We start from the raw sequence: 21,606 nt of genomic DNA, 5'->3' as shown, positions 1-21,606 counted from the left end.
CGCAGATGCAAGTAAGTTTAGAGGCGAAATGGTTCTCTGTATACCAGAAAAGTGTCAAATACAGTAGTCAACTCATATGTATCACTGGTACCTCAATAGACATAGAGTGTAGTGCTACCTCAATGGAGAAAAAATTGACTGCTTCCCTGATTCTCTTTGCTTCTATGTCGACGTTTTCTCGGATTCCTATTGCTGCTGCATAGCTTGTCCCCATGTGCAAATTTTTCTGCACAAATCAGAAGACATGCAAGAACTTCCTCAATTTCCCCACATTTCGGTCTATATTCGGTCAATTTATACCTACTCCCCGTCATTTTTCGCAATTCTATCGATTTTTTTAATGTCAGTTCTATCCATACGATAATAACGTAACCTCTCCTTCTGTGTTCTAAAACTTGCGTGTGCTTCATATCGAGAAGTAGCGCAAAAATGGTATAATATTATGGCAAACCATGCGAAAATACATGTGTTCTTGTAATCCCCGAGTCTGGAGATGGTTGTAGAAAAGTTAGCGAGCAAACAGGTCTGGACCAGAAACAGTAACGCGTTTGTGCCGAGGGAAAGCGAGCCCAGATTTGTCGAACAGTTCTGGGAGTGTTTTCTATCTGCTGAGGGCACTCTGGTCACCCATCGGTGGTGGATGACTGCCGACCTTGCAGGGAAATATCTAGTGCTGCTAGGGGTATATACAATGCTGTCTGTCTTTGCAGTATATGTACAAATTAAGTAAAAGGGATGATTTTGTATGGCGCAGGATAGGAATTGTATGTATACTATATCGACATGGTACACAGTGATATTTTGGTGGGTTGGAGATCGGTTTCACGCTCTAATATTCAATTCCTGTCCTCAGTGGGACAGCAGTGTTAGAGTATTTCTGTATTTGATGATATGTAGAGGCACTTTGCAGGGTTTAATTGTCGGTGCAATATGGCGATTTGTGTAAAGTACTTTTTTTCTCGCTGAAAGTCTCATCTGCAAAAAGAAAGAAAAGGCGGACAGTGTTTCGACACCAGTGGCATCAATAATTCAATCATAATGCTCGATTAATTCACATGACACCCTTCGTGCTGGGATATAGGAGTCTCTACATAGCAGGGAGAACGTTTGCGTATGTTGAAAGCAGGAAAGGTAACACATGATGGACAGGGTGCTACGTTAGGACCGTGAGGAAGAATGCATTTGAGGCTATTCTGCGCTATTTTCGTAAACAAGTTCAGTTAGGGCAAGAATTTCCGCGCATACAAGCTGAGACATCAAGAAAGCGAGTGTTAACTATTTCTGGGACACTATACAATTTCCGAGAGGTCGACTTGGTTCTTATTTTACATAGCCTTGTGACATCAGTATAAGATTGAGAACCTTGCTAGATGTGCTTGCAATGGTTTGTTGTCAGCCACGCTGAGCAGTTAAGTACGGTTAGACGTGTCTCGCATGTCGCGCTAGGAACAACGCACCCTGTGCTATTTGGTGCCGTCAGTATCCCCAGATATCGCATCAGCAATGGTAAAACACACATGCTGCCCAGAGGAGTCTCGCATGTGGGACTGGCGTGAGTGTGCATTGGAATTCTGTGATGTCAGTATAACACTCAGAGAACTTTAACTTTATACCTGAAAACAGAAGCCACTTTCACCAGAGTGGTAGCTTGCGCTGGCTTGCATCCGGCGGTTGCTCACGGTGGCGGCGGCGTGCTCTGCAAATAGGTCTTTGCTCCCATCCAGTCGCGTCACCAATGGTGTGTAGATAAACATGTATTTCAAGCGGAATTTCTCAGGTATCAATTATGAAAGGGATCTCGCCACCTCATGCTTGCAGGACACAAACAGGCACCTGTGTGACACCTCGCAGGGGATGCTGGTGCATTCTGACGTCTGGGAGAATGTGCGATAGCCTCCTGTGCGGTCCAATGGACAGGGGGCAGTGGGCGGTGTCTGTGTACGTTGTTTGTGTGTCTATTGCATTATTTTGCGAGCAGATCTGTAGGCTGTGCTATGTGTTATTTGGACAGTTTAAGAGTTGATTTCGTGTCTGCACATCAGTGTACTGCATTATTTAGGAGGAGTTCGCATGTCAGTACTGAAATTATTTCGGTAATTTAGAAGTTGTTTGTAGTGTGGCGTGACCCCAAGCATGTCAGAACATGTTTTTTTCTATCAGTGTGATATATATACTATCTCAAATCCATCCCTAAATAAATTGTTCCAAAATAGATAAAGTAAACTCCATCCTCTCTCCATCAACCCAGTGCAGGCTGTCATTTCCCCCTCCAGACATTTATCTTGGGTTACGTCACGGGACAGATGACAGTGGTCTCTGGTGGCAGTACTGTGTACTAGATACAGACCTCATGGCGAACACAGTTTCCCACCATCTTGGATAACGGTGCTTGCATCATCAGCTGACATCATGACCGCCATCTTGGATCACGTAATGGAATGGACGACAGCACGCTTTGTTGGTGGTACTGTGAACTAGGTCCAAACCTAGTGGTGAACACACTCTTTCCCGCCAAAATCCGCCATATTATATAATGGTACTTGCGACATTAGCCGACATCGTGGCCGCCATTTTGGATTACATCACGGAACAGACGACAGCACCCTAAATAGTAGCTTATGTCTAGCACAGGACGAGTCCTTTTCCGACCATTTCCTAGGATAAGGTGGCAGTTGGATGACATAGGCTAGTGGAGGTAACCCAAGTGACCTTTCTTTCCTGCCATTTTCCTAGGTCAGTAGAGATAGCCCATGTGCCCTTTATTTACCGCCAAAATTCAAACATCGCGCTAATCCCTAGGATGAGGTGGCTGTCGGATGACTTAGGTTAGTGGAGATATCCCAAGTGAACTATTTTCCCGCCATTTTCTTAGTTGTGTTACATTGTCCTGATGCAATTTGAACTTCCCGCCATTTTCTGGGGAAGGGTGGTTAGGTTAGTGGAGCTAGCCCACCTGACCTATCTTCCCGCCTAAATCCACCATCTTGGATGACGTCACAGCCGCCATCTTGGATGACAAATGGTTCAAATCAACGACCTATATAAACAACATAGACTGGCTATGGCACCGCCATCTTTGAAGCAACTTGAAAACTGAGCCGCCATGTCTTGTAACGTCAAGGTGCAGCCTACACGTCGTCTGCTAATACTGAATGTTGTTATTGTTTACTAAGCATGGCGTAAAAAAAAGCCAATCTGCACTGACAATCTGATGTCTCTACTGTAAGACATATACTGATGAAGGCTAAAAGAAATGAAACACACTTGTGACATCGATTAATTGAAAAGTTTATTTCGAAATGTTGCAGTTCATTTCGCTGCAATGCCATATAGATTAGGTCAAAAACAATTTTAAATAGTTCAGTAGGTCCAAAAACGATCAATTGACAGCACAGGACCTTTCATTGTCCCTTAAACAATATAGGTTTGTATATATTTGCCGAATATGTTTCCCTCTTTCTTCCATTGGCCTGGTTTTTGCACAAATGGTGTAACCTACAATTAAAATACTATTTTAACAGCATCCTGACTAGAAAAGGGTAATGTGACTCTTCTCCAAATTCAGCTGGCACCATTAGATGGTCAAAATCGAGTAAATAAATTCGGCCTGTCATCCAACATTCTGAACAATTCCACACACAACTACAGAAGGAAGTTCTTTTTCCATATTAAGGTTTGACTGTCCCTGAGAACCCTTTCTGCCACTGTTAACAATTTGAATGCACCCTTTGGAGCAGTATAAAAGCTATTTTTGATGCATTTTGTTGCAATGAAAACTGTTTTCCATCAGTTTCCTCCAATTTACGGAGTTACTCCTGCAGTAAATTAAGTTTCACACTTGCTGTTAAACCATTAAGAAAACAATAGCCAACAGGAATTTTCCAACTCCTATTAATCCTAGTGCCTCTTTTGCTATTTGGCTATCATCACTTTCCTCACAACCTTGCCCTAAGTCAACATAACCCCAGACCTTATTACCATCCTATATTAAGTCTTTTTTAAGAGCCACCTCATCGAACATAAGTGCAGCTAAAATAGGTCCTGAACTACGTTGAACCTCATCTGCTAATTTTTTTAAGCTTTCTTCTGTAAATCCAGGACTGCCATTTACTGTAGTTGCCCACCTGCGGAGTGTTCGAAGATGGGGTAATTTAACAAACTTCCTCAAATAATTATAAGCTTTGGAGGAGTAAAAATTGAGTGTAAGGGCAAACTGTCTTATTTCTTTAGGATATTCAGGAATTGAACACTTGTTTTGCATTGCAAAAAGGGTTTCAGAATATCATTATTTTTGTCACATCATATCACTTCAGAAGCACAGTCTTGAAGTCTCTTATTTAGACCCACAACCACTGTTTTATATGTCACAATTTGTTTCTTCTTTCTTGAAACACTTTGCCTTGCATGTTTCGCTTGCTTCCTCAGCTTCTAGCCGGCCGAAGTGGCCGTGCGGTTAAAGGCGCTGCAGTCTGGAACCGCAAGACCGCTACGGTCGCAGGTTCGAATCCTGCCTCGGGCATGGATGTTTGTCATGTCCTTAGGTTAGTTAGGTTTAACTAGTTCTAAGTTCTAGGGGACTAATGACCTCAGCAGTTGAGTCCCATAGTGCTCAGAGCCATTTGAACCATTTGAACCTCAGCTTCTCGGTCCTTTTCTGTAGTGCCTCATAATTCTGTTTCAATTTTTTGGGGCTAGGCAAACAATAAGAATGATATGTATGATCATTCTGATTCATTCTTTCACCTACAAAAATGAAGTATTATTATTAAGCTTTATTTTTCTTTAAACATACATTGATTAATAGTAAAATTTACACATAACCCATATAGCAAATAAATAACAGGAAAACTATTTTACCTGGTTCATTTGATAAGGAAGCTGATTCTTCACTGACAAGCCGTTTCCTTGGTTGTCTCTATACTATAGTTGTTTTCTGCAGATGGTCAGGAAACGAAAATATTGTCGGCAATGCGTTTGCCAGACGTCCCCTTTTCTCGTTTGTACTATACATGTATCTATCTTCAGAGTGAAACGAGCATATGTAGCTATATTGAGTTGGCTGCCACTTATCTCGCCTCATATTGGCTACCCACCGACTTAACAGCTCTTTCTTTTTCAGAGGAAATCTAAAGAGACGTGTATACAGTAGCTTATTTACATTTTGTATACAGCTTAAACACGAAAATGATGCACAAGACGCTAAGTACAACACGCATTTAGGTACTCACCTGAAATATGATATTCCATTTGTTTTATCACTTCTATTAGCGCAATTGTACGCTGCACATACACTGGGCATGATTCGCGATCGGTCAATAAGACTTTTAAAACAAATTACAACCGGAAAACAGTGATTTTCTAACGCCAGTACTATACACCAAATGTAAATATACTGACATGTAGACGTTTCAAAAAATGGCGCCCGGTGTTGCTTTTTGCTGCCGCTGGGAGCGCTATTACGTCACAGATAGCCACTCTATGTAGTTTTTATACCTCCTCGGTTCAAATGGCTCTGAGCACTATGGGACTTAACTTCTGAGGTCATCAGTCCCCTAGAACTTAGAATTACTTAAACCTAAGTAACCTAAGGACATCACACACATCCATGCCCGAGGCAGGATTCGAACCTGCGACCGTAGCAGTTGCGCAGTTCCAGACTGCAGTGCCTAGAACTTCTCGGTCACTCCGTATCTTCGATGACATCGTGCATTGTTGTCAAGTCTACATGTCGCCATCTTTTATGACGTTATCGCCTCCATCTTGGATACATGGGAACAATGGAGAGTGCGGCCGCACCCCTGTAACCCCACTACTTACTTACTTCCACAAAACAATCAACAAACTGTCGGATCCCTGTAACGCAGAATCAGTTATGTATTTCGTTCCAAAGACGGGCAAACAAGCTATTATGCAGGTGTTCATAACGTTTTGGCTCATCAGTGTACATGGGAATCTTTAGAAGAAGGAAGATTAGTGTGTAACATCTCGTCGATGACGAGATAAATAGAGACGGTGCATAAGTTCGGATTAGGGAAGGATGACGAAAGAAATCGGCTGTGCCCTTTCAAAGGTAACGGTTGGAAGAAAGGCGACGCGACGTTGTTCTCGCCAAACCTTGTTGGATAAATTTAAAGAAAGTGAATTCAAAAAACTAAGCCACACTTTTGCTGTCACGGTCGTACATGTCACGTAGGGATCCTGAGTAAAAGATAAGAGAGATTATGGCACTTACAGAGTCATATCTTTGTCCTTCTCCTCAAAGTTTGTCTCGCAGTAAAGAGGAGTTCGCCCTCTTGTATCTCTTTCACCACTTAGTGCTATCTTGTACTTGATCAAGGTGAAGATCTCTTGCCCCACGTAAAGTCCCGAGCGACTGGAAAAAATCGCAGGTTACGCCTGTATATAAGAAGGGTAGAAGGACGGATCCTCAAAATTACAGACCAATATCCTTAACATCGGTTTGTTGCAGGATTCTCGAACATATTCTCAGTTCGAATATAATGAATTTCCTTGAGAAAGAGAAGTTGCTAACCATGCATCAGCACGGCTTTAGAAAGCATCGCTCCTGCGAAACGCAACTCGCCCTTTTTTCACATGATATGTTGCAAACCATGGATGAAGGGTATCAGACGGATGCCATATTCCTTGACTTCCGGAAAGCGTTTGACTCGGTGCCCCACTGCAGACTCCTAACTAAGGTACGAGGTACGAGCATATGGGATTGGTTCCCAAGTATGTGAGTGGCTCGAAGACTTCTTAAGTAATAGAACCCAGTACGTTTTCCTCGATGGTGAGTGTTCGTCGGAGGTGAGGGTATCATCTGGAGTGCCCCAGGGAAGTGTGGTAGGTCCGCTGGTGTTTTCTATCAACATAAATGATGTTTTGGATAGGGTGGATAGCAATGTGCGGCTGTTTGCTGATGATGCTGTGGTGTACGGTAAGGTGTCGTCGTTGAGTGATTGTAGGAGGATACAAGATGACTCCGACAGGATTTGTGATTGGTGTAAAGAACGGCAGCTAACTCTAAATATAGATAAATGTAAATTAATGCAGATGAATAGGAAAAAGAATCCTGTAATGTTTGAATACTCCATTAGTAGTGTAGCGCTTGACACAGTCACGTCGATTAAATATTTGGGCGTAACATTGCAGAGCGATATGAAGTGGGACAAGCATGTAATGGCAGTTGTGGGGAAGGCGGATAGTCGTCTTCGGTTCATTGGTAGAATTTTGGGAAGATATGGTTCATCTGTAAAGGAGACCGGTTATAAAACACTAATACGACCTATTCTTGAGCTGCTCGAGCGTTTGGGATCCCTGTCAGATCGGATTGAGGGAGGACATAGAAGCAATTCAGAGGCGGGCTGCTAGATTTGTTACTGGTAGGTTTGATCATCACGCGAGTGTTACGGAAATGCTTCAGGAACTCGGATGAGAGTCTCTAGACGAAAGGAGGCATTCTTTTCGTGAATCGCTACTGAGGAAATTTAGACAACCAGCATTTGAGGCTGACTGTAGTACAATTTTACTGCCGCCAACTTACATTTCGCGGAAAGACCACAAAGATAAGATAAGAGAGATTAGGGCTCGTACAGAGGCATATAGGCAGTCATTTTTCCCTCGTTCTGTTTGGGAGTCGAACAGGGAGAGAAGATGCTAGTTATGGTACGAGGTAACCTCCGCCACACACCGTATGGTGGATTGCGGAGTATGTATGTAGATGTAGATGTAGAGATTTGTTTTCTTGAGGTCTATATGGAGGTTATCTAGCCAGCTTTACCTCCCTCTCCAAATAGGTCGCTTATCATCGGCTTTTAACGATAACCCACATGTTGCTATTATATTTTGATCTGTTAGAAGTGCATTATTTGATCAAAGGCATCCGGACACACCTACGTATTGCAAATTTGACCACTAGATGGCACTAGAGGCGGACCCGCCATTGTAAGAGAACGTGGGGAGCAGCCATTTTGTTGTCAGTAGAGAAACTGTAATAGCAGAATGATTCGATCATTAGAGCTCAGTGATTTCGAAGAGGGACAAGTTATTGGATGTCTCCTGAGTAACAAATCCGTCAGGGACGTTTGAATCAGTCTAAAGCTGCCCAGGTCGACTGTCGGTGATGAGACTGTTAAATGGAAACACGAAGGAACAACCACAACTGAACCAAGACGTGTACTGACGGACAAGGACCGTCGACCATTGCGAAAGGTGGTTATAAAAAATCTCACGAAATCAGCGAAACGAATCACTCGCGAATTCAAAAATGCTACCAGAAGTCCAGCTAGCACAATGACTATGTGTATGGTGTTAAAAAGGACGCCGCACGATGGTCGAGCAGCTCTTCATAAGCCACATATTTCTGTAGTCAATTCTGCGCAACGCTTGAGGTGGTGTACAGAGAGTCGCCACTGAACAGAGAACTAATAGAAACGAGTAATGGGGAGTGATGAATCACGCTATATCAGATAGAAGGGTTTGGAGGACGTTACCCACCATCATGTGTATAGCACGGAAGACGTGGTGTTAAGTATAGGGATCCAGAATGAGATTTTCACTCTGCAGCGGAGTGTGCGCTGACATGAAACTTCCTGGCAGATTAAAACTGTGTGCCCGACCGAGACTCGAACTCGGGACCTTTGCCTTTCGCGGGCAAGTGCTCTACCAACTGAGCTACCGAAGCACGACTCACGCCCGGTACTCACAGCTTTACTTCCGCCAGTACCTCGTCTCCTACCTTCCAAACTTTACAGAAGCTCTCCTGCGAAACTTGCAGAACTAGCACTCCTGAAAGAAAGGATATTGCGGAGACATGGCTTAGCCACAGCCTGGGGGACGTTTCCAGAATGAGATTTTCACTCTGCAGCGGAGTGTGCGCTGACATGAAACTTCCTGGCAGATTAAAACTGTGTGCCCGACCGAGACTCGAACTCGGGACCTTTGCCTTTCGCGGGCAAGTGAGTACCGGGCGTGAGTCGTGCTTCGGTAGCTTAGTTGGTAGAGCACTTGCCCGCGAAAGGCAAAGGTCCCGAGTTCGAGTCTCGGTCGGGCACACAGTTTTAATCTGCCAGGAAGTTTCAAGTATAGGGATGTTTTTCAAAGTTATGGCTTGGTCTCCACGCTGAAGAAAACGCTAATGGTGGGACGATGTGAACACATTTTACAGCATTGTGTACAGCCTACGTCGATGTACAGTTAGGAGACGATGATTGTTTGTATCAACATGACAGTGCACCCTGTCATAAAACAACATCTGTGAGGCAACGGTTTGTAGACAATAACATTCCTCAAATGTAATTACCTGCCCGAAATTCCGAAATGAACCCAATGGAACATCTCTGGAGTGAGTTAGAACGTCAATTTCGCTGCAGACCCCAGCGTCCAACATCACTACCTTCTCTGGTTCGGCTCTTGAGGAAAAATGGGCTTCCATTCCTACTCGGGCACTGAGAAATCTCGCTGAAAGTGACGCCAGCAGAGTTTAAGCCGTCACGAAGGTGAATTGGGGACCCACCACATATTAATGTAGTGTACGTATTCATACCGTCGTCTGCCATCTTGTAAGTGACAGATGCCAGTACACTCCCCATGCGAATATCATCGTTAGTCGTACGATCGCGAAGTTTCAGGCCAAATGTCCACTGAAGCATTTTTATTTCCATTACAACAAGCCGTTTCTCTGATTCTTATGTTGCATCCCAACATTGTGCAGGGTACAAGACAGTTGGGCGAATTGCAGAGCAGTAAGTTCTCGACTCGAGTGGGTTCGGAAGCTTCACGTTACAGAGCTCACCAGACAGTGTACGACATTTAAGCCATCTATCGGTAAGGCGGTTTGTGATTTCGGGAGTGGGTCCGGTGTCGGCAGCGCTGTACGGTAGGTATTGACTGCACACATTATTTGCATCTGTCGACTGATATTAAGTGTCGAGTCTGCATGTAGAATAGGCAGAAAATCTCTAATATTCTCTCCGTGAATCGCTGTACAGAGGATTGACGAGTCTATATAAAGATACAGATAGCAACTGGAGGGTGGCACGTCTGTAAGGTGTTCGCATTGCCTGCAGGTGCGGAAGGACCTGGTGTCGGACAACGGCATCTCGAGCAACACGCTGTCGCTGCGCACTCTGGCGTCGCAGCAGCCGACGGCGGCGTCGGCTCAGGGCGTGTCCCTGCAGCAGCTGGTGACGCCGCCGCAGCCGGCGCTGGTGCGCGCCATCGCGCAAGCCACCAACCTCAGCACGGAGACGGTGGCCGCCGCCATCGCCATCCGCCAGCAGCAGCTGTTGCAGGCGGCCATGGCCACCAGCACGACCAGCTCCACCACTACGACCACCACCACCACCACCACCACCCGCAGGCCGCCGCCCGCGGACCCGCCCAAGAAGTACTCGCTCGCTGGGCTCAGCAAGGTCATGAACGCGCCCAAGGAATACTACCCAGTCGGCTACGAAAAGAACTTCGACGATAATTTCGCCTCCAGGGTGGAGTTGCCCGATACCTCCTTTTACTGCGGCGACCAGAAACATTTCCCTGGCCTGTACGCAGACGAGGATTTGGGGTGTATGGTAAGAAATATTTTCCTTTTTCGTCTCGTACGTACTTTTTAAATTCATTTTGCCCGACTGAGGAGCGTGTTTGAACTTATTTCCCATTTTAATCCTCTTTTCCTCCCATCGTTCCTTCATTTGTTCACTGTTTTTCTTTGTACGTTCTTTGACGGGAAGGACTCATTCTATATCTGTGTTCGTCATTTAAGATTCTAAATTTTCTTCACGAATGCCCATTCCTGTTAGGTCTTCGTGAACTTCTGGAGGCCAGTTATAGTTTTTTCGTCCACGGACGGAAGAAAAATCGCAACACCGAGAAGGAGTTGTGCGACATAAACGGGGAAGTTGGTAGGCGTGTTTCTACATCTGAAAGATGACGTCTGTTCAGATTTTGCGCCAATCACACATGACTGACTCTAGAAGTGCCACTACGAGCATACCTTAAATACACGCTGTAATGGTCGTGAGCGCTAGTCACCTTTTAGATTGGACTCGGTGAGATTCAGCAAAGCCGCCATTGTCAACATCTCCCTGAGACTGAACGAGGTCGTGTAATAGGGCAACGACAAGCTGGAGCTGTGGTCTGCAGTGCAATTTCGCAGGACAGCAGGAACACTCTCGTGGTTATCCCACGCAAACTGACTGCAAATTTGTGCGACACTCTGATGATTCGACCTGTTTTGCTGCCATTCGTGGACGGCATTCCAGGGCAACCCCCACCCACATACCAGTGTTGTAACCCAACATGCTCTGCAGAGTGGCCTGTTATATCACCAGATATGTCTCCAATAGAGCGCATATGGAACTTCATCGGAAGACAGCTCCAGCGTCATCCACAACCAGCATTAACTGTCCCTGTACTGACCGACCAAGTGCAACAGACGTGCAACTCCATCCCACAAAATGACATCCGGCACCTGTACAGCACACTGCATGCACATTTGCATGCCTGAATTCAACATTCTGGCAGTAACACCGGTTATTAATGTACCAGCATTTCACATTTGCTATGACTTATCTCGCGCTTACATTAACCTGTGATCTTTCAATGTCAATCACTTAAATATCTTACCTAGATAAATGTATTCCCGAAATTTCATTACGCTACATGAATTATTTTTTTGGTGTTGCGATTTTTCCATCAATGTAAATAAGGTACCCACCGCTGTGTGTGAGGTCGCTAACGCAGGCGTTTGTGGTGCCACTCGACTCTGGAATACGCCAGTTCGAATCCTGCTGGTGGGTGAAATTTCTGTAGTGGACTGACAAGGCAGCCAGTCCACAGAGACGGGTAGCCGAATGGGCACGCGTACACACACGCCGACTGGCGCGAAGTCTGGAACAGGATTCGTAATGAATGTGATAAAGAAAAGAACGTAGCTACTAGAACACTTAACTTTTATATCGTCCTTTGGTATACAGCATTCTCGATGATACAAGTGAGACTCTTTAGATTCATGAAGTAACTAATGGCGCCTTGCTAGGTCGTAGCCATGGACTTAGCTGAAGGCTATTCTAACTGTCTCTCGGCAAATGAGAGAAAGGCTTCGTCAGTGTAGTCGCTAGCAACGTCGTCGTACAACTGGGGTGAGTGCTAGTACGTCTCTCGAGACCTGCCTTCTGGTGGCGCTCGGTCTGCGATCCTGACAGTGGCGACACGCGGGTCCGACATGTACTAATAGACCGCGGCCGATTTAAGCTACCACCTAGCAAGTGTGGTGTCTGGCGGTGACACCACAATTTCAGTGCCAGTATTTGGCTGGTAAGGCGAGCACAGGTGGTGATGCAACATTCCTGATCACCCGTCTCTGCCCAAGTATCGTGGATTACATTTCAAATCTCTCTGTACTGTCTTAAGAAGTGAGGGCATGTGGCACTGTTAATGGTGATCAGTCCGTCGGATGGGGACTTTCAGTTCGGCTGCTATACGAGAGGAGTAGACTACTTGCCGGCACCAGGTTTCATCCTCCCCAATCTCATCATCATCCTCATCATCATCATAGATCACATACATAACACTACAATACACACGCACCCATTACACTCACCTGCACTCTGTATGCCCACATACGACACAGCTGTCACATATCCACAAGGAATGGGGCCAATGTTCGCACAGGAAGAACACCGTTTCGGACAGGCCGCCGAACCCGCCTCATGGATTATTCCAGTCAGCAATGTCGTACAACATTTACATCTTACATCGCTAAGATTAAGTTAGAATTTTCTTGGTGAGACTGCTTTTGTCGATGATTCTGTGTAGGTGACTGTAAGACTGTAATCTCAGTTTCCTGATTTTTCTTCTGTAATTTTGTTATCATCCAAGATCCTATTTAGCATTTTTGTCCTACATTTCTCTGAGAATTATCTTTGTTTGTTGTTTAAATTATTTTTATTTGTGATCTGTAACATATTATCATGGTCACAGATGTATAAAGAGCTTATGTTTTAACCATTGTGTTGTAATTTAATTTTCTCTTTTCTGTTACAGATTTTTTTGTGTTATTTATTCGAGTGACTTTTTATGTTCCTTGTAGTTTCGCAATGCACTTTGTTTCTTCAGATTTTGCCCTGCAGGTTAAGTACCTTCTTTTACGTACTTTGTCTGCTCGAAAGCTTGCACAGAATTTGACAAGAGGTTGATTGTTCAGTCTTAATCTGATCCCTTGCTTATACGAGTGGTGCCTCTTCGCATTTGAAATTGTTTTACACTGTATGGAGGAAGTAGAGCGATACCCATTCCGTTTGAAAATAATCCCCGTTTCCATTTTTTCTCAGTATGCATTAAAATGTTGTTACCAAGATATTTTTTTTATTTTTAAGTACCGCCAACACATTGTTTATCTACTGTCCTCTACCACTGTCTTAAGACTACAAATTCACGAACACCAGGCTTTTGCATACTCATATATGGCTGGTGTGTCCCACGTTGTAGATGGAATCCGAGAATGATTCGGACCATGAAAGTTTGTCACGTTGCTCATGCTGTGCGTAATAATTCGCAGCAAATCAATGTACTTCGTGCCCTCTGTAGATTGCACAAGCGAAGGCCTCATCATTCTGCTAACATCTAATTTCTTGATTCTCACGTACATGAAGTTCACAAAAGCACTTTGTATATCGCTGCCTTATTTTGTATGCCATACTACCTTCGTCAGCTCCTTACGTCTTTGTTGGCCCATTGTTAGTGCGTCATCATGAAGTTTCGAGATGCCAGACTTCGAGGGCAGTAATAACAGTGAATAAGGAACAAATAGACTGAGGTGACAAAAGTCATGGGATAGCGATATTCACATATACAGATGGCGATAGTATCGCGTACACAAGGTATAAAAAGGCAGTGCATTGGTGGAGCTGTCATCTGTACCCATGTGATTCGTGTGAAAAGGTTTTCGACCTGTTTCTGGCCGCACGACGTGAATTAACAGGCTCTGAACGCCGAATGGCAGTTGGAGCTAGACGCATGGGACATTCCATTTTGGAAATCATTAAGTAATTCAATATCCCACGATCCACAGTGCCAAGAGCGTGCCGAGAACTCCAAATTTCAGGCATTTCCTCTAATCAGGGACAGCGCAGTGGCCGACAGCCTTCACTAAACGACCGAGAGCAGCGGCCTTTGCGTAGAGTTGTCACTGCTAAGAGACAAGCGTGAAATAACCGCAGAAATCAATGTGGAATATGCAATGAACGTATGTGTTAGGACAGTGCGGGCAAGTTTGGCATCAGTGAGCTGCGGCAGCAGATGAGCGACGCGAGTGCCTTTGCTAACAGCACGACATCGCCTGCACCGCCTCTCCTGGGCGGATGACCATACCGGTTGGACGTTAGACAACTGGAAAACCGTGTCCGGGTCAGATAAGTCCCGATTTCAGTTGGTAAGAACTGATTGTAGGGTTCGAGCGTGGCACAGACCCTACGATGGCGAGGACCTAAGTTGTGGTAAGTTCCTATGGGACCAAACTGCTGAGGTCATCGGTCTCTAGGCTTACTCACTACTTGATCTACCTTAAACTAACTTACGCTAAGGACAAAACACACACATCCGTGCCCGAGGGAGGACTCGAATCTCCGACTGGGGGAGCCGCGCGAACAGTGGCAAGGCTCCTCAGACCTCTCTGTTACACCGCGTGGCGAACTAAGTTGTTAACAAGGCACTGTGCAAATTGGTGGTGGCTTCGTAATGGTGTGGATTGTGTTTACATAGAGTGGACTGGTTTCTCTGGTCCAACTGGACCTATCATTAAATCTATACGGTTATGTTCGATTACTTGGAGATTATTTGCAGCCACTCGTGGACTTCATGTCTCCAAACGACGATGGTACTTTTATGCGTGACATTGTACCATGTAGCCAGACCACAACTGTTCCCGACTCGTTTGAAGAACATTCTGGACAGCTGGAGTGAGTGATTTGGCCACCAGTTCGTGCACAAAATCATACATTGACAACTCTTGCGCAATTATGGACGTCTATAGAGGCAGCATGGCTCAATATTTCTGCAGGGGACTTCCGACGATTTGTTGAGTCCATGCCACGTCTAGTTGTTGCACTACGCCAGGCAAAAGGAGGTCCGAGACGATATAAGGAGGTATCCATGAATTTTGCCACTTCAGTCTGTGTGAGAGCATACGACGAATCGCTTCCAAGTAGGAGACAGTAATTCAAATTACGGAAAAACACCGAAGACGACACGCGATACACGCGAACAACAAGATGGCGTAAGATTATGAATCAGAAACAAAGTGCAAAAGTTTTGTTTTTCTGTGTAAAAAGCAGCCACACACTATCCAACGAACGTGAGTACAAGAATAGCTAAGCAACGGCTAAATACACACCAAAATAACTGGTTTCCACAAACACTACCACAACCCCAAGTATTTGTTTACTAACAGCCGCTCACATGGTTGCAGATGACATGATGTTCGCTAAGTATAAAAAGACGGCAACAGAAAAAGAGCACAGAAAATATGTCACAAACAGCGCCAATAATAGCTTAAAACATGTTGTAGCATACAATAAATAAGGTAGTATAAAAGTATCAATATAAAACTATATTTCAAAAGACAATTTCTAAAAATGTAATTATGTTTTACTGTGTTTGTACAACCATACCATTTTCTGAATGTTTTGGATTAAAAAAAAAAAAACACTGATGATGGTGATATTTGTCGCCGAAACTAGTTTGGGATAATAAAGAAATAAACAAATAACACGGTTTTGCATCAAGGTGGACTCAATTTGTGATATTACAACTGTCAATTGAGGAGCTACTCGACCGAATAGTAGCGGCTTCGGTCAAGAATACCATCATAAACCGAGCGAGGTGGCGCAGTGGTTAGACACTGGACTCGCATTCGGGAGGACGACGGTTCAATCCCGCGTCCCGCCATCCTGATTTAGGTTTTCCGTGATTTCCCTAAATCGCTCCAGGCAAATGCCGGGATGGTTCCTTTCAAAGGGCACGGCCGACTTCCTTCCCCGTCCTTCCCTAATCCGATGAGACCGATGACCTCGCTGTCTGGTCTCCTTCCCCAAACAACCAACCAACCAACCAACCATCATAACGACCGGGAGAGAGGTGTGCTGACCCCACGCCCCTCCTATCCGCATCCTCCACTCAAGATGACACGGCGGTCGGATGGTCCCGGTAGGCCACTCGTGACCTGAAGACGGAGTCCCTTTTTTTTATTTCATTGCCCTAAATTTAAAATTAAGATTTGCTGTATTATAATGACTCGTTTCAGTGTGGAATTATTTTGTACTTCGGTGGGTGAACAAATCACGTACCACCGTACTGGAGTGGACATTCAGGACAAATCAGGGAATATAGTACTCTTGGCCTCGTCGAGGGAATCATATTAACATGCACTTGAGGCGACTGAGCAAAACTACAGAAAACTTAAAATAGGATTGCCTCGTAGGCATTGGAAACGTCGCGCCTTCCGGAAGTGCGTTGAAGTCTTACATACCATGCCATGTTGTCACCTTCTCATATTCGGACAGCACAGAGTGAGGCAAGTAGAGCGTGTCTGGGCGTTTTCTTTTTTTTTTTTTTTTTTTCACGTTCATATCAGGAATCTAATGCAGTCATACCCTTTCTCTCAATGGGAGGGGCTACCTCTGGAATTTAATTCGGTAACGCATCCTTACCCACACAAGAAAATACGGGATATGAATTCACAATGACTACTGCTCTGAGAACTGACGGACAGACCACAGTACTTTAATCTGATTGGAGACACAGACACAGAAGTAATCTCTTGAATGTAGTAAGAAGTGGTGGTAGGGCCACTACTACCGATGCTACACAGATCACTGATTTAGTGGATGATGCTATATGTCATTTTACAAATTTCGCAGATAATTCAGTTCTCCATGAGAAAGAATTGTGGAAAACAGTTAATCCAAAAGATTTGCGTGGTATTCGCCAGTTACTGGTTCGACACTGTCAACTGCGGAGACAAGCGATCTGTTACGTTAAAATGTATGGATACAAAGGTAAAGATCGCAAAAATATCTTTACTGACAGCTAATTGCAGCTCATTGACGATCATCTTTGAATCTAAACTACAGAAAATTGCATACAAGAGCTAAACAACAAGAAGATATATTTAATAACTGAATTTCCGTTATGCGATGCATACTAGTATGAAATTATTATTTTGTTCATCGCATATTACACCGTACTTCCTGTTTGCTATACTCATTATCTTACATTTCCACACATTTAAAGAGAGCTGTCATTTTGGCCAAGTCTTTCTGTAATTTCTTACGACAGTCGAACGACGATTCTTTCCCGTACACAAGTGCATCGTCAGCAAATATTCTTATAGGTCTGCTGACAGTTTACGTATGTTGTTTGTTTTGGAAGAATAAATCACGTCGTCGGCTTCCACGGCAGCGTCAGCTATTCCGACGCCTTTGACTGTCGGTAGTCTAACATCATATCGTATACTTGCTCGGTGTTTACGTGGAAAGACAAAAATTAGAGCTCTGACGTAAGGCACTTGCCACTGCAGACACTCTCTGTAACACACTTTACTGGGATGTACTTTTTATTCCCTTGCTTCTTAACAAGCCTGTGTTGTATATTACACGACAAATATCCGCAGACTTCGTTCACGTGGATGCGTACGGCTCTCTCCAGTTCAGTGTCATATTTATTGATATCTATGGATCGTATTTCTTGTTAACCTTCACTAACTTTGGACGAAATTCCGTTGAGCATTGCCTGTGCAAAACAAAGAGTATTATGTCGGCATTAATTTCCAGTTTATCCGTATCGACGAGGCAAACAAAACACAACAACATTAAAAAACCACAACCACGAGGTTGTGTCAAAGCCAAGTTCAAAATGAGTTCTTACTGCGCGTCACGTACAAACACAACAAAGTTTCGTTTATATCAACATCATCTCAGATCGAAGAATTTCTCACTGTCTCTGAATTAACAATGAAAATTTCGAACGTTTGGTTACATAAGCACTTGAAAAAGTATACGATATTTTGATTTTGAATCGTAATTACGCTTTTTATATCTGAACGCATTATCATGCACAGATGCGCCTTCGTAATTGAAATCGCTTACGCAGGGAAATCTTGTTGCGCCCGACTCGGAGGCAGCCAGTTCGAATTATGGTTATGGAAGAAATATGCACCGCCAGTATTACAATGGCAAGGGGAACATAGATGGCTGTGCGAAGATTCCCGCCAGTATTCCGGATTAAATTCTGAACTTCTCGGTGCGAGGCTATGTGGCACTGTTAACGGTGACTCGTACAGCGGCTGGAGACGTTAAGCTCGACTACCCCCTTGGTGGTATCCGGTAGTACTAGTCTGTGTGCCGGCACAGAGTTTCCTTCCCTTCCTCTTTTCTTCACAACATGCACACACTGAAACCACCTATACTCTGCAGAAACACATACAAAAAACAAACGTCACCCTTCAAAAATCAAAAGTGCCGAAATGCGTGAAGGAAGAAAACCATTCCTACCCCTAAAAGTCTCCCACCAATAATGCCACGCGACTCTTTTCTTCTTTCTTGCTTGATCGTACAAATGATTCATGGAGCAAAGGGGAAAATTTGACTACACTCAGTTTACAGACTCACAGTGTGACAAAATGCATAGACTGTTGTATCAGTGCAAGATGAAGCTGAGTATTTTTTTTTTATTTTATTTTATTTTTTTTTTTTTTTTGCAGGTGTTCCACGTGTGCGCTTTCACGGACGATGGCCTCATCATGAAGAGCTTCCTCTGTCCAGAGTCGACACTGTTCGACCAGAATATCCTCAAATGCAACTGGTGGTTCTACGTCGATTGCAGAGCATCGTCGAAGCTGTACGATAGCAACATTCCCATATCGAAGAGCTACCAGTTGATGAAAGCACTCGCATTCTTCTCATCCTACAACAAGAGCTAATTCTGATACTGCACACGCAAGTTTATTCACAAAAACAGCCTCGCATGAGAAGAAACTGAAGATGGTGCTCATCGGAGAGGGACGTACGCAGCAGACGGACTGCAGTCGCCTTCGGTTAACATGTACCACACACCAGCTCAGTGTGCGATCTCGGCGCTCGGTTGCCGCTTTCGTACACACACACCTTTTTTCAAGCGCCAGATAGTTCAACGCAGCCGCGTTTGTAATGCCAACTGGCGTATAGCTTCTACTACTACCTGCATTCAGGGATCGTCACATCCAGCTGTTCCAGAACCTAGTCTACATATTTCTGCCAGTCACCGTTCTGGTGGAAGATACAGCTTTCACCGACCGAATAATTGATATTTGTCCTTAAACATGGAACTCTGTTTAATTTATTGCATAATTTATTGGATTTCTAATAAAAATGCCATATCTTTATTATTCAGGAGTCTGCGGATATTTGTCGTGTAATATACAACACAGGCTTGTTAAGAAGCAATGGAATAAAAAAGTACATCCCAGTAAACTGTGTTAGAGAGAGTGTCTACAGTGGCAAGTGCCTTACGTCAGTGCTCTAATTTTTGTCTTTCAAACGCACAAAACATACGAATGCATATCTTTTGCAAATGTTGATAGATAATTAAGCAACTTTTCTATACTTCAGACAAGTTTTAATACACCGTATTTCGTGCTTTTTATATGATTTTTTTTCATGTAAAGTAAAATATGTTGCTCAGTTGGAAAGAGATATAAATGCCTTTTTCGGTAGCAAGATATTGTTCTTTGGATACTACGTATGTCTGAAGTATCTTACTGTACTGTCGAATTTGTGTACAACATTGAGAAAGATATTTCATTTTCATTATTGTTATTATATTATTTGTTGGAAAGTGCAGTGAATTCTAAAATCGGTGAGTTGCTTCATTCATTTTTTTTCTGTTGCGGAATTTCTGATGAACTCCGCTAAAAAGACAAACACGTGACACAACATTGGAAAAAGAACCCGCGAGTAGGAAGTCAGAAATGCAACAGAAATAAAATTGATCGTTATTCAAGATTTATGGCTGTACGGAAATATAATCTCGGGAAAAACAGGAATAAATGGTTTGTGTTTCTTAAATTTTTATCAATTTACAAATGTAATTTTTAGCTATTTTTGTACATTTTAGACATAAATAAAGTGATGTAGAAATAAGTTTGCCTCTTTAAATATTCAACAATTAAATGTAAATATTATACAACTACATATTATCAAGTTGGAAATTTCAGCCGAAATGAAATTTGTATCAATGTTTGTTTCCTCTGATCTCGTTCAAAGATGTGCCCTCCTCCGAATTAAATTTGTATTTGCATATGTTTCTGAAATGGGTTGTTCTGTTCCATAACATCAGTCCCTCAATACAAGATCCAAATGCAACGTTTATATTCTTAGAACGTAGATAAGCGAAACACATGTAAGCAGAAGTATAGATTACATTTATGACACAACAACTACAGTTACAAAGGATTTCCTCATCAAATGGATTCAATAAGTCCCCAAGACTGAAAAGAAGAAGATGTACAAACAAAGTGCACGCTCTTTATGTGAGTGAGTTCACTGACAGTCAAAACCGATGCCCTCACGATGTCCATTTTCCGCGATTTTCAGGTATAATAACGGTTGACGCAGTTCCGTTATTCCTAATCTAATCAGTTAAAGGAATGAGAATAAAACTTAACATAAGGTGCAATAAAATGTACCCATCGGCTGGCACTTAGTGAGTTATGGCGTATATTTATGTAAAGAGAAGCATTCCGTCCCGATGCTGAAATCGACAAAGTTTCGATAATGCATCAGTGTTCATTGGCAAAATTTGAGTCACACACTACCTAAACTCGAACTTCATTACTAGAGATTGCAAAGATTTTTCCCCTGTCCTTAATACTACTTCGGCTTAGCGAGACAGGATTTAACATTCGTTTCGGATAACAGATCTGATGTTTCATAACATTTTGTGCAGTACCGATAGGTAAATTCAATGTAAATTGTCATGTAAGTGCTTGTATGTTCAGTATTGGAAACAAGACTGTATATATTTTTCTCTCTCAATCGTTGTTGACAATGGCTTCTCGGAGGCATGCAGTCGCAATTTATTTTACTATGTGAAAGGTAACAGACTTGCTAAGGCTGTAGTTTATTAAATTTAATTGTTCTACGACGTACATGATCGCTTTTGAAACACACATTCCACCATTAAATGTATCTGGGAAACCAAACACATCTGCATCGACTGAATGAAATACGTCCATGCAGGGACACCACGTAGATGATTTCATCTATGTGGAAAGTCATGAAATGTATTCACAGTTGCGAATATGGGCTACCGTCAGTTATATAATGGAATGACGACAGTGAAAATTTGTGCCGGGCCGGGACTCCAACCCGGAATTCTCGGTTATCGCGTGAGGTCGCCTTACCATTTGGCTATCCTAGCACGACTCACGGCGAGACCCAAGCTTCCATATGCCGTTAATCATGTGTCTACAACCTGTACTCGTACATCCACTTTGCATATTCCTGTGCAGGGGAGAAAGTTTACTTGAAAATCACTTGTCCGGTGTCGGTGGATAAACACGATATTGCAATGCCT

The 21,606-nt window shown here is 43.5% G+C and overlaps 1 protein-coding gene across 4 annotated transcripts in view; it reads left to right on the top strand.

The window, feature by feature from the left end:
• Positions 1-20,075, top strand: part of LOC126249521 (uncharacterized) — a 343,459-nt gene extending 323,384 nt beyond the window's left edge. For all 4 annotated transcript variants that reach the window (XM_049951175.1, XM_049951174.1, XM_049951179.1 and 1 more), the window contains 2 exons: positions 10,068-10,568; positions 18,755-20,075. In XM_049951175.1, coding sequence (XP_049807132.1) covers positions 10,068-10,568; positions 18,755-18,973 — 720 coding nt within the window. In that variant the 3' untranslated portion in view covers positions 18,974-20,075. The remainder of the gene's footprint in view (positions 1-10,067; positions 10,569-18,754) is intronic.
• The last annotated feature ends 1,531 nt before the right edge of the window (positions 20,076-21,606 follow it).

This window comes from Schistocerca nitens, chromosome 3 (assembly GCF_023898315.1).
Source record: "Schistocerca nitens isolate TAMUIC-IGC-003100 chromosome 3, iqSchNite1.1, whole genome shotgun sequence".
Lineage (NCBI taxonomy): Eukaryota > Metazoa > Arthropoda > Insecta > Orthoptera > Acrididae > Schistocerca > Schistocerca nitens.
The sequence above is the reverse complement of the archived record's forward strand: the minus strand, read 5'-3'. Positions and strand labels throughout refer to the sequence as shown.